The sequence below is a fragment of the Lactuca saligna genome, chromosome 3 (genome assembly GCF_052625555.1).
Source record: "Lactuca saligna cultivar CGN05327 chromosome 3, ASM5262555v1, whole genome shotgun sequence".
Classification (NCBI taxonomy): Eukaryota; Viridiplantae; Streptophyta; class Magnoliopsida; order Asterales; family Asteraceae; genus Lactuca; species Lactuca saligna.
The window spans coordinates 11,241,687-11,259,861 of record NC_136419.1 but is presented as its reverse complement, the minus strand read 5'-3'; the positions used below and the strand labels follow the sequence as shown (position 1 = coordinate 11,259,861).

The 18,175-nt window shown below is 35.1% G+C and overlaps 1 protein-coding gene and 1 pseudogene across 1 annotated transcript; one reads left to right on the top strand and one right to left on the bottom strand.

Moving 5' to 3' along the window:
* The first annotated feature begins 3,281 nt into the window (after positions 1-3,281).
* Positions 3,282-4,986, top strand: LOC145035187 (DEAD-box ATP-dependent RNA helicase 20-like; annotated as a pseudogene).
* A 9,437-nt stretch (positions 4,987-14,423) lies between these two features.
* Positions 14,424-17,973, bottom strand: LOC145034463 (cellulose synthase-like protein G3). Its single transcript, XM_078982880.1, has 6 exons — positions 17,030-17,973; positions 16,694-16,843; positions 16,430-16,555; positions 15,863-16,297; positions 15,400-15,747; positions 14,424-15,322 (listed from the first exon to the last, which is right to left on the bottom strand). Exons 1-6 carry the CDS (start codon positions 17,588-17,590, stop codon positions 14,777-14,779), a joined length of 2,166 nt encoding a protein of 721 aa, XP_078839006.1. The 5' UTR covers positions 17,591-17,973; the 3' UTR covers positions 14,424-14,776.
* Positions 17,974-18,175: the final 202 nt, after the last annotated feature.

Sequence of the window (18,175 nt, the reverse complement as noted above, 5' to 3'; positions counted from 1 at the left end):
ATATATATATATATATATATATATATATATATATATATATATATATATATATATATATATATATATATATATAATATGTCATCAAAGTGGGGGAGGAGCGGGTTGGGCATTGGTATACCTGACCCCAGGCTCATCCTAGTTTTAGCCTAATGAGGATCCCCATACCATATACGGTACTCGTTTTGCGGGGAATACCTGTCCCAATTGGGACGGGTCAACCGAATTCCCCACCGAATCGGCTAAAATTTTTATACTTTATTAAAATATATAAATAGAATTTGACAGATACTCATTCCTTTCATGACTATGATATGTCTTTATTTCCATGCTCAGTTCCCTTGATTGACTCTTAATCATAGATAAATGCATTGTCTTAGTTTGGTTTCCTTATACGAGATGAATGTCGAATCACTGTATTGGGCGATGTTGTCGGTTCCCCGGTGGGCGTATCAGAACCCCAAACTTTTTAGAATATTGAGCAACATGCATGAAGGGTTCAATTTGTTGCTAGAAGATTAGCAAATAACATTGAATCAAAGAGAGATGAAGGGCTAAACATTATGAAATTATATGTAATCACCACAAAAAAAATGTTGATTAGTGACGAAAACAAAATAGTCACTATCAATAGAAGGAGTGGTCACTAAATGTTTTAGTGACCAAATTTTTAGTCGTCACTTGTCGTCACTATAGGTCTGTCACAAAATTGATTAGTGACAAGAATATAAAAGTGGTCACTAAACAGTGACTAAAATATAATGGTCACTAAATATGTGACGATCAGTTTTGTCACTAAATGTTGTCACTAATTAATTAAAGTCGTCACTGATTTAGCTAATTGGTGACCATAAAAGTCGTCACTGTCTTATCCAACTAGTGACCATAGAAAGTAATCACTAGTTTGTCCAATTGGTGACCATAGAAAGTCGTCAGTGGTTTATCCGATTAATGATCATAAAAAGTCGTCACTGATTTATCCAATAAAACTTGTCACCGATTTTTGTTGCTAGTTCTATTATTTAACCCATTTAAGTAACATTAAACGAACCTAGAATCTACAAATACTGAATGGGCTAAAAACATAATATATTCACCTTTGAACAAATTTAGGACCACCAAAACAGATTTCTGAAAACAGTAAGTACACAAATAATAGTAGTTACAAAAGAATGTGATATAGATTGTTATCAAGCCTTGTTGCAGGGAGGCCTTGTGAGCTATTTTACTAGCTAAACCAACAACTTTGACTAGCTTCCTCTAAGCCCTTTTTAACGGACTTTTACATCTCTAACTGCCTATGTGCCTACAAAACAATGACATCATTTAGGGTTCTTCGTTTAATGACAAGACCATTATTGTCTTTTGAACATGAAAGGGTGAGGTTGGGTGTTACCTTGATTTTTGCTCGATAAGATGCAAATAAGGTGAGTTGTTCTGAAGTCTTTTCAGCCATTATAACTTCTGGTTATGCAGCTTTTTCTAGTGAATTCTTTTATCCTTCATAACCAATATTTTGGTCATCATCAGTTTTGAAACTTTTAACCCCCTTTTGAAACTCATACATAACACCCTCTACAATGCTGGAATATCTACAAAATAGCCAAATATTAATATCTTTTTGTTTATTATTTATTTAACAAAAAACCATACAAGTATTACATGTAGTCATACAATTGCACCCTTTTACTTTCCATCCTCTCTGATCTCACCACGAAGCTCCCATCACAAATGTATATTTTATAAGCTTCAAAATACACTTCCCTTTATAAAACAAGGTATATACATGTAACTCCAACTGAAGTGTTGGGAACTACACCTCTAGAACCTTTAAAGAACTTAAGGGGAAATGTAAGACACCCATTTTTACCTTTCATGTAATCGTAAAGTTACCAAATTTGCTTCAATGGCCACAAATGAAACATCATGTCAACAAAATATTAAAACTCCACATTATGTTGAAGACCATTTGTATATCTTGGTAGAGTTCTTCATATTTTTGGGCCAGTGAATAATCAGCCTTCGTAGAAGATGATTTCTGGAAATATGATTTATAAAAGTCTAATGGCCACAGATAGTATCAACTCTAAAATTGAAAAGTAACAAGTTGAAACCCTAATTTATAGTGTAACTCTCCTTATTTCTTTCCTAAATCAAAAATAAAGATGCTAGAAAGATCAATACCTCAACAAAGTTAGTGAATTTAGGATCTTTGTTTACGAGTAACTGATGACCTAAACAAAAAGAAATCGAAATTTCCAAAATCAGATCACGTCGACCAAAAAGAGAATCAACATCCACATTTTATTTTTTGTTATCTAGGATTACCTCGTTCTCCTCGGATAGATGTGGAAGGGCCAAGGGTTGAACCAACAAAAGCCAATTGGATGCTAGAGATGTGTTCAAATGTGTTTAGAAGACCTCAAGTGTAAGAAATCTAAAGACACAAAAATAAAATAAATTCAAAATTAAAGTCAGCAATAGACGTTCACAAGAAAATAATTCAAAATGTTCACTTACCTTCAACTTTTACGGCAGCTATAATTGTCAAATATACGAAAAACATCATTTTTACTAATATTCCTATCATACCCTTCAGCATAAACCGAAGAATAATAATAGTTGTATATGAGGGGATCTTACCCTTCATTTTAAATGTAGTTTCATGATCAAACATGATACACTACTAGAAAACAGCCCTTTAATGACGCGCAAACAATGACACGCAGTGATTTACGATACGCAAAAGCGTGTGCCATAAAAATAATGTCATCTCTTCTAAAATTAATGACCAACAAAAAAAACACGGAAGGCACTATTTAAAAATGAGTGTCATCTAGAAATGTCGCTTTATATATATTTTTTAATGAAAGACGCGTTCTCTTCTTTTGCAGCTGGGGGGAAACGAAAATCCCAAAAGTTTGAAAGGCCGCCATTGTTATCCTCTACCTTATTTCCATCATTCTTTCTCTTTCTCTCTCTCTCTCTATATATATATATATATATATGTATATATATATATATATATATATATCTTACTCTAATACCCAAAAAAAACCCTAATATCATATGCAATCCTCTTTTCTCCCACAACAAAATCGCAATATCACCAAATCTCTGATCCCGTCTTTTGAACAGATCAAACCCGCAGGGGTTCTCGATTTCTCTATGTTGATTTGTGGTGACATGAACAAAAAAAAAGGAGTGTAGCGCCTCTACTTTTCAATTTCATTTGTTGGTTGCTAAATCCTCCTACATCTCCCATACTAATCCATTCTCTCACCATGGATTCCGGTCCTCAGTTTGCCGTAGACGGCGGTGGCGGCAGATCTAGTGGAAAAGTCTATAAACGGCGGAGAAGCGCTACCAGAAAGACTCCATATGACCGCCCCACTGCGCCTCCCCAACTAGAAAGCCCTAATTGGTTAAATGGACTTGTTTTCCCTGTCAAATTTGTTGTTGGTGGTGCTAGTAAACATTTTTTGTCAATTTGGAACCCCAAGAGTTGGGCCTTGCATTCGTCTTCTTCAGACAACAATTCTGGGGGTGTTGAATTGAACCAGGTAATTTTAAAGTTCTTCTTTTGTATCATGGAACCCTAGCTTTATGGCCACACTTAATGAGCCTAAATGTATATATATGTCTAAGTAGTATCCACTTTTATTATACCAGAATAAAGGCGGTTCATCTCGAAAGAGCATAGTTACTAGAAACGCTCAAGTAGTCATGATCCTCGTACCCAATCAGGACGTACCCAATCGAAGCCAAATCGTCCCGGTACGTAATATCTTGGAGAACCCTAAAATTCCTCCAATCGATCCCAATTGCGATCGGAGACGTTCCCACTGGCATCCCTGAAGTAAAAAAAGACCGTACCTGAACTCGATTTTGTACCTTGCGATTTGAATTTGGGCATCGATTGAACTGAATTTAGGTACGATGGATCGATTGTTTGAATTCCTAATCATAATTTCATATTGTAAATTTGTCGTATTTGAGATTACTATATATACACCTTCAATCAACTATATATACACCTTCTATCAGACATCCAAAATCTAATTCACTTCCGATTTCATCTCTCTATCTTTAATTTCCCCACTTAAATTTCCTATTTCTACTTTCCGACGAGTTTACAGGTATCAAAGTAAAAGGAGATGGACCAATTGTGTTAGTTTTAGCTCCAACTCGTGAACTTGATGTTCAAATACGACAAGAAACAACTAAATTTGGTGCATCTTCAAAGATTAAGAATACTTGAATTTGTGGTGGGGTTCCAAAGGGTCCTCAAGTTCGTGATTTACAGAAAGGTAGGTGGTGATAAGCTCAAATATGACTTTACTACTATGGATTGGGTATATCCTAATGATTCTTCAGCTTATTCAACATTTTCCAGCATTATATCTATATATATTTGTTGTGCCTAAAGCACATGTTTCATCATCATTTTTTTAAAATCTTTTCTTTCAGGTGTTGAGATTATCATTGCTACACCTAGAAGATTGATTCGTATGTTGGAGTCTCATCATACAAACCTAAGGAGGGTGAATTACCTTGTGTTGGATGAGGTAGATAGGATGCTTGACATGAGTTTTGAACCTCAAATGAAAAAAATTGTTTCACAGGTTTGTGAATTGTGATTAGTACTTTTTAACCTTACTTTTATAATAAGAGAAAACTAAAAAATATATTTTCAATTTTTTCTTATCTTATGGGTTTTTGTATATACACAGATTCGACAAGATCGTCAAACATTGTATTGGAGTGCTACATGGCCAAAGGAAGTCGAACAACTTGCAAAACAGTTTCTTTACAACACATACAAAGTAATTACTTCTTTTCTATTTTCACCATATGTTCATATTTAATCCTTTTTTTGGACATTTGAAATTTGGACAGGTGGTGAATGGTTCACAAAACTTAAAAGCTAACCATTCGATTCAGCAACATGCGGATATTCTTACTGAGAATCAAAAGTACAACAAATAAGCTGACCGTTTTTATTGTGCAGGCGAGACATCCATCTCTCTTACTTTTCTGCTTCTTAATCCCGTTAAGCTCATCATTCAGATCAGGCTCATTATCGCCTCTTCGATAAAAAGTTACCTGATTGGTTGTCACACGGTTAGGTATTTATATCAATTCTTATTCATTTTGCAGGACAATTTCACTCGTTGTTGGACAATTTCTTGGTATGTAAGTGAATTAGGGTTTCAGTTTGCTTTATTTTCCACCTCTTCGATATTTTCGGCTCTTTTGATTCTTTCTGCCTATTTTCGTTGATAAGTTAGGGTTTTGGTCGCTTTGTTATGGACTATAAATGGTGAATGATTCCTATACATGGCTAAAGAGAATTTAACTTATACTTATAGTTGCCACTCCTTCTATTCCTACAAAAAACGAGCTCACATTGGTCTTTGAATTCAATTCAGATAGTTTTCAAATGCCAAATTATGCGTCTTTTCTTTTTGGGGTTTGCATATCTCCTGGATATAACGCTTAAAATTTTGTTGGAAAATAGAAAAGTTATCTCTTTGATTGGTAATACTTTGGAATTAGCATATTTTGGTTGCTTCTCATTGATGCTTCAAGTGAATTCTTGTGGATGATTTGTTTCAGTAGTGATAGGTTTTACAAAAAAAAAATTAATTTCAAATCTATGCCCTTGAGGGCGGATGATTTATTCCCTCATGGCTTTGGTTAAGAAGACATTTTTCTCTTCCAAGACAAACCATATTGTGCTAAATACATCTTTCTCATGTGGCAGATGTCATTATAGATAATGAATTCTGATGCTGGTAATACCTCTCAAGATGGTAGGGGCGCTGATGACCGTGATGAAGGTATTTTATATTGAAACATAACTCTTCAGCATCAATTCCCATCACAAATTTATTCAAACAATATTGGAAAGAACATGTGTGATCATGTGTTAGTTTGTTTTGAAAGTCATAATAAGCGCATCTTACCACTATTGATTACAATCAAGAGTTGTGAATAATATTGTAAATTTATAACACACAATAATTGTAAGCATGTCATTTTGGATAGTTGAAAACCTTTACTTCTTGCATTGTTTATCATCTTCATATGAGTTCAATTGTTTAGAATTTAGAATATAAATATGTTTTGATGATTCATACGTGCTTTTAAATCCTGATTCCAATTTCCATCCTTGTGTACTGATTTGGATTCCACATTTAACCCCTTTGAATTCAGTGACTTGTCTTGTATGTTATTTAGAATTCTGAAATTTTAATTGGCAGATGATGATGATGATGAATATGAAGATGCTCGTGATGGCAATCGTCTTTTGGAATTCATGTTTGGAAATATTGACGGGGCTGGTGATCTTGATATTGATTACCTTGATGAGGTATCTGTTCTTATTTTTTATAGGTGTTATATATATATATATATATATATATATATATATATATATATATATATATATATATATATATATATATATATATCAACTTGGATACTAAAACCATGGTTTTGTTTCTCAGGATGCAAAGGAGCATCTTGCTGCACTAGCTGATAAGCTTGGTTCTTCACTAACAGATATACATGTATACAACTACTTTCTACTTCCTTCAACTTGTGTTTATGATTAGTTTTATTAGTCATTACACATTTCCATGTACTCTTTTTTTGTATGATAACTAATAAGAATTTTTCACTATTTTAGTATCTAGATCTAACTCTTTGTTCTTTTACTATCTCATGATTCAACTGTCAGTAAAAACCTCACAAACGTCTGCTGATGTTGCTGAACAAGGTATCATTGTTCTTATTAATGAATTTATGACTTTGGACTTATAGGATAATGGTTGATTATGTGGACATTATATAGTTGGTAATCTTCTAATTCCACCTCTTGTGCTACATCCAAACATATTATGATCTGAATGCTGAAAATGCAGTTGATTATGAAGATATTAATGAACAGTATGAAGGACCAGAAGTCCAAGCATTGACTGAGGAGGAGTATCTATTACCAAAATCTGATTATGTTTCTACAATTGTACCACCTGTTGCCTCATCTTCATTGTTTAATGATGAAGATGAAGAAGGGGAAGAATTACAGAAAGAACTTGATCGTGTGGATAATGTTGACCAAGTTGACCAAGTTCAAAGCCCTTCTGTTGTTAACCTGTAACTATGTATTCATCATGTGGGACCCGTGTTATGTAATATTCATATTCATATTATATAGTTTTAGTGACTGATGTTCATGACATCCCCAAAATCTCGGCCAGAAAAGACCGATTTTCATTTATGCTTTTAAAATAATTTCAGAGTAAATACTTTTGATTTGAAAGAGTTGCGGAATTTGTTCCCAAAAAACAAAACATGATAAAACAATGTTTACCAAAGCATTTCATAAAAGAAATGTATTTTCATTATATAATCAAAACTCGGGGTGTCATGTTCCGATACAGACCAATAAGCATAAACGATAACATTACAAGTCATTCAACAAATATATACCTATACAGACTTGTAAACAAAACAACTTGATGGTTCATCCATCTTACGCCCTCGCGCCACTTCCTGTAATACAAATAAAACTGAGTGGGTCAGGCTTCGGAGCCTGGTGAGAATATAGGGTTTTCAACCCACAATAAATAATTAAATTAATTTTCATCAACCAACAATAACCCAATTACCCATTCCCGTTATTCTCACTTTATGTCCCTAAAATAACTAACATAAGGGACCTAGTCTAAGAATATTTCATCGGGGTGACAACACATGCTTCGGGGGTTCCTCAGCAATATAAGTCAAATAAGGCAACCATGAGGGGGATGGAATACAACGAATGGACACCCAAGTTCATTAACACCTACAGGTTATGAGCCTGCTAGCATTCCACGGGACTGTCTAGAAACGTCCGTGGTCGTCATCTAAATTCCGCTAGATGACTGGATCAAAACAACATCGAGGCCTCTCATCTGTTTATTACACACCAACTATCTATCCATGTTCTACCCAACATATTAGTAGATAAAACATACATTTTTATACATAGTTTCAAAACCTGTATAACATGCTCAATCAATACATTTTCCACATAACAGATGAGGCACACCCACATAACACGTATTTCATAGAGAAATAATCAGATCTATAAGATAGAAGAAAGTGAATATACATTCACACACATAACAACAAAATATACACATAACACGTATTTCGTATAAAATACTTCATAATTATGCGTTAGAAGAAAGTAACTACGCACTCACTTGATCAGAAGATGATCGGACAGCACTACGGCTCGTAGAAGTAGTAATCCTCAGCAGATCTGGAAGATCTCTACAAAAATCGAACTTCTCGCGGGCAGAGCTTCGGCTCGGGAACCGCACTTCTCCGGATCTTCGGGATCTCGGGACTTGCTTCGGGACTCGGGAATATTACCGGGGCTTCGGGGTACTTCTAGCACGCAAATCAATGCAAAACGGGAGAGAGAAGGGAGAAAAATAGCAAAAGAACCGGCTGCCCTCGCATCCTATTTATAGGGGCTGGGCCTCGGGTTTACGCGGGGTGTACGAGGGTACACGGGGCGTACTTCGGATGAGTCCGGTGACTCCTCTTCGGATAATACCGGATTTAATAATTAAATTTAATTATTAATTATTTAATAAACTTCGAAAATTCATATCTTCTTCATACGAATTCCGTTTTCGACGTTCTTTATTTCCACGCGAAGGTGAGACTACGCTCTACAACTTTTGTTTAGACTCCGTCGGCTAATTTTGAATTTATTTTTATTATTTATTTTTATTATTTATTTTTAATAGACTGGGACAGAAAATTTCGTTATAAATTCATAACTTCTTCGTTTGACCACCGTTCTCGCCTAACTTTTTATCTCTTCGATACTAACAACGAGATCTTCGATTCTCGTTTAGATCACTAAGGCTAAATATCGCTCTAACGTAAATTTCATTTTTTACGTCATTCAGCGTTGCCGGTTCTGTCGCGAAAGTTCGACATGTCATAACTTCTTCGTTATAACTCGGATTTTGGCATTCTTTATATCTTCGGAAACCTTGTTTCAACTACTACAACATTATCTAAAGATATCAAGTTTATTTTACACTTAAATTTTGACGCTTATTTTTATTCTTAATTAATCAAACCACATAATTAAGCAATTAAGCACAAAACACATAATACTCAAATAGTACACTTCTATTATTTCAAAACGGGTTACAAAGGTTAACCTAGACTATTATATCATCATTAATGACAGGCCTAGAAACACAGGCGTTACAGGGTGGCAGGATGAAATGTTTCCTTACAAGAAGAACTTTTCTGGAAAGATGATGCCCACAAGATCTTGAACAAGTTGGTGATTTGCTAAATAAGAAGCTTAGAATTTTGAATGGTGGAATGAATATTATGAAGGTTAGTAAGTTAGTTGCTTTTTTCTCTTTATTGACACAAAAAAGAAGATGAAGTTTTAACATAATTTTGTTCAATAACTTGTTGCTTGATCTATCCTAATGTAGGTTGGAAATACAAAGAAAAATGCAAGAGAGAGTTTTGCATATGGAGCTTGTGGTCAGGTATCCTCTACAAATGTTATGCCTTTTTCCTTTTTAACATAAAATACAAAGTTCAAGTATGGTCTACATATGTTGTGATATGATGATATTATGGTTTGATTCATCAGTTTGGTCACATGAAAACCAATAAACACTGCCCCAAGTACAGTGAATTATTCCAACATCAAAACACTTTAAAAAAAAAAAAAAAAAGTATATAAATTTGACAGTTTGTGTTGCTTGATACAGTAACCAATTCCTTCAGCAAGCCAAAGAACAAAGATCGGTTACCCTAGAGACTCAGATCAGATGTGTCGCCAAGAACCTCGTGTTCTTTTGTCTGACTACCCATGTATCCCATTAGAGGAAGCTCAAGGTTCTTTACTTCTCTTACACTATAATAATCCATCTTCACACTTATTTTGTAGTTATGTTTTTTTTTGCAGGCAATATAGATACTGTGAGCAAGTTCATAGGTTTAGAGTCCTTAAGTGGTGTTATTAAGGAAGAGTGGACACAAGTGAGGCACACATTTAAAAAAAATCAGCACAAATTTTGTTTACAATGAGGCACACATTAGGTTATTAGAACTATTAGCTTGTAAATTTCTGTTACAACTTCTATTGATTTGTTTTATTTTTCTATAAATTGAACGATTATTTGTATGACATTAAATTTTATGTAATGGATTGTATTTTTTGTATATGATATTTTATTTTCTTTTATGAGACATTAAATACAAATTTAATTTGAAAATTAGTAAATCTATAAATAATATTTTTTTAAACATTAAAAATTATGATATGCAAAAATGTGTGTCATCTTCATTTATGATATGACCTTACTTGATAGGGGCTTTCTTGATATACATTGCGTGTCATTAACACACGCGTCGTAAGGTCACGACACGCGAATGCATGTCGCCTTCCTTTATAACAGGGCCTTCCTTGATACACATTGCGTGTGGTAAACGTGCGTCGTAATTGCGCGTCGTAAATGAGCGTCGTAAATGCGCGTCGTCTATAGATGACGCGCAAAAGCGCGTCGTCTCTCTTTATGACAGGGCCTTTCTTGACATGCATTTGCACGTCGTCTGAGACTTTTACGACGCGCAATGAGCGTCGTACAAGGCTGTTTTTCTAGTAGTGATAGATAGAAAGGAGTACTATCTGTTAAGTGTAAAAATAATTCTTGTTATCCAAAAGATCGTAGTTTTCTTAGTCCCTAGTTCTCTAATGAGTTTCACACTAAAACAAGAAGTCATAAATTATCCATTGGTGATGGAAAGCTATAAAGTATAAACTATACTTGTGGGATGTCAGCAAAGTCAGGAATTAATACGTTAGTTGATAATGATAGTATGCAACTCCTTATTTCAAAAAAGAAAATGAATGACAAATTACCTGCATGGTAAGTGGAAAATCATCTTGAAAGTCGGGAGAAAAGAAAAGGTTTGCTCATTTCTTAGTGACTGAGGGTATTCCTTAATGTATAGAAACAAGAAGCATTAGCTTTTAGAAATGAGAAACCCCAAATGAATGAAAATGAAAACAATGTGTTAAGAGAAGAAACATGGTTAAGCACCAAGCGCAATTACATGAAACTTCAAGTAATTTGTCCAACATTAGAGCTTTTTGTTGCAAAAGAAATAAGAATTGAAGGATTCTCATTGCTAGTAAATTGTTGAAGGCATATAATTATGTGACTGTTACCAATGTACTTAGATGGAAGGCAAAAAAAAAAGCCATTTTAACAATGGTCTTAACAAAAGGGGAAACATTTGTACTTTGAAAGAGACAAATGATGTTGCATGTGCTTCAAGAGCTTGACTTCACTGTTGATCAATTGAAAAAATCTAGGTTTCCTTTTACTAGTTGAAGTATCTCCTCAAATCAGAATAGATGGAGAGTATTATTAAAACTTAGCAATTTACCATAGATGGTGCTATAAGCGAATAAGCTACACTAACAAATAAACAAATACAAACCACTGGTGAGCAGGGGCAATTCCAATCAACCATTTATCAGATGGATCATATCTACTGTTGATTATCTGATTGTTTGGTAGATTAGCTGTTCTTTCAAACATCTTTGTAGGTTCAAAATCACCTATAAAAAAGAATGCATCAGGTTTCAGAAAATATAACCTTTAGATTATATACCAAAAGGAGAGAAAAATATGAAGCAATGTCAATTCAATAGCTTAATAGATGAAAATTTCTATCAAAAGCATGAAGAGAAATATAAGAGCAATGAACACTAAATTGGAGATCAATACTACAAAATTGTAAATCCTAGTACACTATGAAGATGCACAACGAATCGATCATAAAACCTCAAAACTAAATAGTGGGGAAAAACGTGCGGCAACCCGAAACTTTTTTCGTTATCTTTAACCGATATGCGTTAATAAAATTTGAATTTTATTGGATTTTCCGTCAAATTCCTTGGTTTGGAAAAATTATTACGTTTTATATAATTAAAATTATATACGAATCGGAACCAAAAATTGCGTGAAAAACCCGAAATGTCTCGAAAATCTAACAGTTTTCGGCCTAAGTGAGTGTACGACCACACACCCGTGTACGGCCGCATACCCGTTCATGGTTGGTGCCAGGTGGACCCCACCACCCAATGACGAATCTAGAACCAAAATCAAAGTGGTTCCTTATATAAATGAAATTGAAAAAAGTATGAAAATATAGGTCTTTCGAAAAAAATAAGGTAGTTCCTTATGTTTTTTTATATAGAATTGTCTATTAAAAAAGAAAAAAGGTAGGTCCTAGGACCCACCTTCACATAGTGTAGCTACGCCCCTGCCACCACCGACCATACCCCCCAGCCTATAAATACAGGACCTCCACCTTTATTTGAACACTCTTGGCCGAAAACTCTCTCATTCTCTCTCTAGAACCCCTGACTGTACACCCTAATAACACCTTAATTCTTCTGAAAATCATCGAGAATCATCATTGGGAGCAGTTTTGCAGCATCTAGAACACGTTTTTCACCAAAATCCAGCATCCTTGTTCTTGGGTGTACGACCGTACACCCTTCAAAACTGCAAATCTTCATTTACCGTACACTCGTTCATGACCGTACACCTTCAAAGGTCGTACACCCTTCGAGAGACAGTCTACAGCCGTACACGGTTCACAACCGTACACTCCCTCTACGACCGAACACACTCCCTAAGTGGTGCAATTGACTGAAAACCCACTTTCCTCGATTCAATCAAGTCCCAGTAACATTCCTTAACCAAAAGCAAATGTTTTTCTAACACTTAATCTAACGAAATCGCTAATTTAGATACATATATGTATTTATTTGATATTAGGATTCCGTTATGTGCCACGTACAGCAACTCGAGGATCTTCGTTTTCTGTTCGACGCTTTCACACAATAAAACAGTAAGTTCATACCCCTACACTTTTATGTTTTTTTTTTGTTATATACGTTTTCAGGGGGAAATATAAACCAAACACAAATGATTTTGTGAATTGAAACAAAATGTTTTCAACCAATTTTAAACTTATGCAATTGATCCAGCCCAACGATTTTCATAAAATATATATATATTTTTTTATCCTCTTTTGTATTATGCGAAGCATAAGGGATACTTTCAAATCATAAGTTTTTAGAACAAATCACGAACTAAGAACATAACTTTTCAGACAAACTATAATATGTATAGTTTGGGGAATTCATTTTTTTGTTCAAAAGTTATAAAAACTTCAAAATATTAGTCATAAGTCACAAAACAAAATATAAACGGTAAATTGCTAAATGGTAAAAAAACATAAAGTGGTAAAAAAATATCATTTGCAAAAAAAAAAAAAAAGGAAAGGTAGGATCGGATTAGATCTCGATCCTACGATCCTACCTACGATCTTACGATCCTATCTGCGATCCTATTCCAAATACGATCCGTATATGATTCGATTCGTTTTTCATACCTAGGATCGTAGGATCATAGGTTCCTACAATCAGAATCGCAATTTTGACAACCATAGTCTCATTCATATATTCCATTCAAGAATGAGAAGACGTTCATAGGAAAACTGCCTACTTTCAATCTAAACTTCTAATAACCGTGATTCATCGCCAAGATGATAAAACAATTTTTATTTTTTATTTTAAATAACAAAAAACTCATAAATGGTCACTGTAATAGTGGAATGATGGTAATGCCATTCAGTTAACAGACAAAACTTGACGGAATTAACAATAAGAACCTTTTGTTAAAAGTTTTGAAACCACAACGATCATCTGTGAGGTTTTTTAAAATTATGGACGAAACTTCATATTGTGAAACCATAGGGACCATTAATGAAGTTTTGTCGTTTCCAAAAATATAAAAACGACAGTTTAAAAATCTTTAGTTTCCGTAGCCTCGATGTAATCAATTGGCCTTCACATGAAGCTTCATTTGTGGTTTATTAATTATACTCGAAACCTTAAACTATTAATAATTTTACTTAGACCTTTCGGTATATTGACTCGTTGTAGTCGACGTGGCCACGAACAACGGCCGTGTGCACTACCCCCATTTTTCGTGGTTGCTCATTGTCGTGGAGGATCGTGGCCACCACCACATTTGATCACGAACTCTTATCTCTAAATTCTTTCTTCTTCTTGTCTTTTTTCTCGTTTTGACAACGATCTCCTCTCGCGCACACTATCCCGGTTGCAGGGGGGAAAGTTGTGGTGATGAAATGGAAGCGGAAGACGGTGGTGGTAGTGAAGACCGTTATGGATGGCCTTATATCTTAAACATACTTCCTAATTCCTTGACTACAAATGGAATAGCAACAAATAGCGACAGTCCTAGATATCCTTAATTTGTGTATGTAATCTGCATGTAATCTTTTAAAATTTTATGATGGATTAACCAAATGTATAAATACATTGCTAATCCGTCTGTTATTCTGTTAGAAATGTCTTAAATAAAACTCTGCTATTACATTCTATGGGAGATGCGTCGCAAATTACAACGGATTTTGTCTTAGGCTAAAATTCGTGCACGATACCCTATTGTGTTGTAATGATTCCAGTGATTCTAATACAGAATATCATAATATCATCAATTAGAAGAAACTTGTTTTAGATGCAGTGAAAGTGCACAATCTATAGGTGTTGCTATATTCGTCGCCAGGATGTGATCAATTTGGCCTTCACATGCAGGTTCATCTTTGGTTCTTCAAATTATACTCTTGAACGTTAAAAAATCAAAGAGGATGCCAAGAAAATCGCAATTGCCGTTGACATTGATGTTAAACTCAACTTCAATGGCATCCTTCCTCGATCTCTCCTTAAAACCATGCCTTCATATATCGGCCAGCTATTTACCACCACAAATCCAGATATGAACATCTGGACAAAAAACTCTTCCAACCTCCCATTTATGAAAACCTCCATAAAGCCTTTTACAAACGAAAACAAGTTGATCAATGATGCGACACTAAATGGAAAAAACAAGACTGATTCAACTCCAAAATCAAACACTCCATGTTCGTATAGTCTTTTTTGTTCTTCCTCAATCACTTTGCTGGTAACATTGAACCCAGATGTTGAAAAACCGAAGGATTTTAGTGACCACTCGAGCATTGCAAATGGGTGACTCGATAGCCCCCATATCAACCACATTCTTTGCCAGTTCCACCACCTTTGCATCGATCCACCTCCAAAGACCACAAAATCTACAAAATCTTTTCCGTAAGCTCCAAGAAATAGAAACGCATGCAAGGAAATCCCACCTTCCGAAACCTGAAATCAGCATAATCCTTCTTCAATAAAGTAATTTTTTCACAAGATGTTTGTGTTATCAAAAGTCGAATTGATACCTTTGCAAAGATTGGGAAGGAGTTGAGGAGCGAAATTTGAGGCAAGAATGCGTAGACAATGATTGGAATCGACCAAAAGGAACGAAGTGTGTAGTGTGTGTAACATAAAGCATGTAGAGGATTCATTGATCGAATTCCATACGTTATTGGGCAATATTTGTTAAAGAATATTTCGAGGAATCCCATGTACCATCGTTTGATTTGGGTTAGGGCATCATTCAAATTGGTTGGCGAACCTCCAAGAAACGCGGCTCTTTTTGGATTGCAAAGAATCGACTTCCATCCTTCACAATGAAGTCGAAAGCTTGTGTAGGTGTCCTCAGTTAAGGTGCCATATCGAAATCCAATCTACAAAACATAGGCACCAGTAGAATACTTTTTATCCATTGCAAAAGTAAATATCATGATTTTTATTTTCAAATTCTTAGCTAGGATTATACTAGGGGAAAAGCCGATAATTAACCTCGGATCCCCATTTTGTATTATCCTCATAGTCGCAGCTTGCTGATTGGTGCGCTAAAACCAAAACATCTTTAGTGCTTATTGGAATTGAGATGTTTTTTTGCATGATTGTATCTTTAATGAATCCAAAGCATGAGTCATTGCTAATAACATGTCGTTTGAAAAAGCCTCCAGTACCCATAAACTGAGCGCCTAACAAGCCATCCATGCCAAGGCTTAAAATTTGTGTCTCGGCCTTGAACTCCGAAGCATAAATGTCATTCGTGTTGATGCCTTTGAATCTTTGCGGAAATTGAACAAATCCAAGCTTTGAATCAGCATTTGGATCCATAAAATAACATAATGTACGAAGTGGCGTTTCAGGGTCATTTGAGAACATGTCACAATCTAGAACAAGGACAATCTGTCCATTCGTCATCAAGCCTGACACTCGAAGCTACAATATGAAGGAAAAGGGAGTGATAATCATTAAATTGAAACAAATTAAGTAGCTTTTTCCAGTGTGCACTTCGTAAAGCTTTCTACCTATCAGAAAAACTAACCCAAACACGGATAATAGAGAGATTACCAGTACGTTGAGTGCTCCAGCCTTAAAATTATGGGGCTTCTTGTTGTTTTTTTCTCGAGAAACGTAGACAAGATTTGGCATTACACCACCTCCGACATCTTTGTCTATAGTGTTGTCTAATATAATCTGTATTTCGTGTAAATAAAGAAAATCAAACACCATTACAAAAGGAGCAATTTTTTCTCAAAAATTTCCAAAGTGAGGTCATATTTATTTACTAAAATTGATAATTGATAACAAAACAACTACATGAATAGGAGAAACCTGAATAATTGTGGGATGATGTCGACGCGAGAAATTAGGCGTCCATTTACTGAAAGCATCACGAATTTCAGATTCCTTCACCTCATCCAAACATACGCCACCACTTTGCACCACCTTCTCCACCCTTGATTTCATTCTTTCATACATCGCCTGCCACACTAATCAGTTACCCTTATTTCACAGCATAGTCCATATTTTATTAGTAGTTGTTCATTTTTTTTTTTATTAAACTCTGTCAATTATATTTTATATTTCATGGAAAAGGGAATATACTTATTTTCAGAAACAAATTTAAGGAATAAAATTTAGCAATCGGAAAGGGAATGAAGGAAGCACCTTGATTTCATCTTTCTCAGGGAACCAAACAGGATCACTTTCAAAATACACTTCAGGAGACCGATCAACAATATTATGCTTCTTGCAGTATGGAATCCAATGCTTAGCAAACTTAGCAGCCTCCATGAACGCATACAGTGTCACTTCAGACCCTCCATCATCTGATATATAAACGGAAAGCTTATCCGTCGGGTAGTCATATGCCAATACAGATAAGGCCGTGTTCACCACTCCAACTGGTGGCTCTTTGGTGGGATCAGCCGTGCAAATCAACACATCTAACGCCGGATACTCTCTCTCCTCCACATACAGTTGCAGGTTTTCGGGGAAAACACGGCGATGAATTGGATTCCAGTGAAAGCATTGGGAGGTAAACCACATAAAAGCTAACACAAAGTCGGCTAGAAACAGAGTGATGGAGATTGGAGTTGGAGAGTAGATTAAATTACGGCAGTGGCGAAGGAGAAGAAAAGAAACGACGGTGGCGTAGATGACTGCAAAAATTCGGTTTAGCCATGTTTTAGAAAGTCGTTCAGATGAATGAAGGAGAAGGGCTGCCATGGTATCGTAGCCGGATGGATGTCTGGATTAAGTCTTCGCCTATTTCTTCTTCTTTACAATTTAATATTATCACCGTTTAGATATTATACAGAGGAAACTGGAAATTTGGTCCTTTGGTTTGCCTATTTTTATAGTTAAAGTCGTTTCTAGTTCTAAAATTGCAAATTTAGTCCATTTCAATTAGACCTGACAATTTGATACACAACAAGATTAATACGATACGAACACGATATGAGTTTTCCGAGTATGTGTTTTACAAATTCATGTTTCGTGTTTATTTGTGTCTCACAGGTATTTTAAATTCATGTTTTGTGTCTTACACGTGTCAAACACGAATTTATCTGTTTAGATACGTATAAGACACGATACAAATTCGTGTTGACACATGACACGTACAAACACATATATACACATATATATTTTAGGGTTAAATTTTGTATTTATAATATATTAAGGGCCAATTTCGTAAAAGTCAATAAATAGTTTATAGCCCTAGCTTAAAAAAAGCTATTAAAAACGTGTCTATTCGTGTTTTTTCGTGTTTTCGTGTAACACGGCTTAAAAACGTGTCTATTCGTGTTGTGT

Bases quoted from the DNA above. Each gene is read 5' to 3' on its own strand.
- LOC145034463 (XM_078982880.1), bottom strand. From the start codon at position 17,590: ATGGCAGCCCTTCTCCTTCATTCATCTGAACGACTTTCTAAAACATGG. The intron at 16,844-17,029 runs GTGCTTCCTTCA...TTAGTGTGGCAG, and splicing joins CTGAGAAAGATGAAATCAAG to GCGATGTATGAAAGAATGAA. The intron at 16,556-16,693 runs GTTTCTCCTATT...CACGAAATACAG, and splicing joins ATCATCCCACAATTATTCAG to ATTATATTAGACAACACTAT.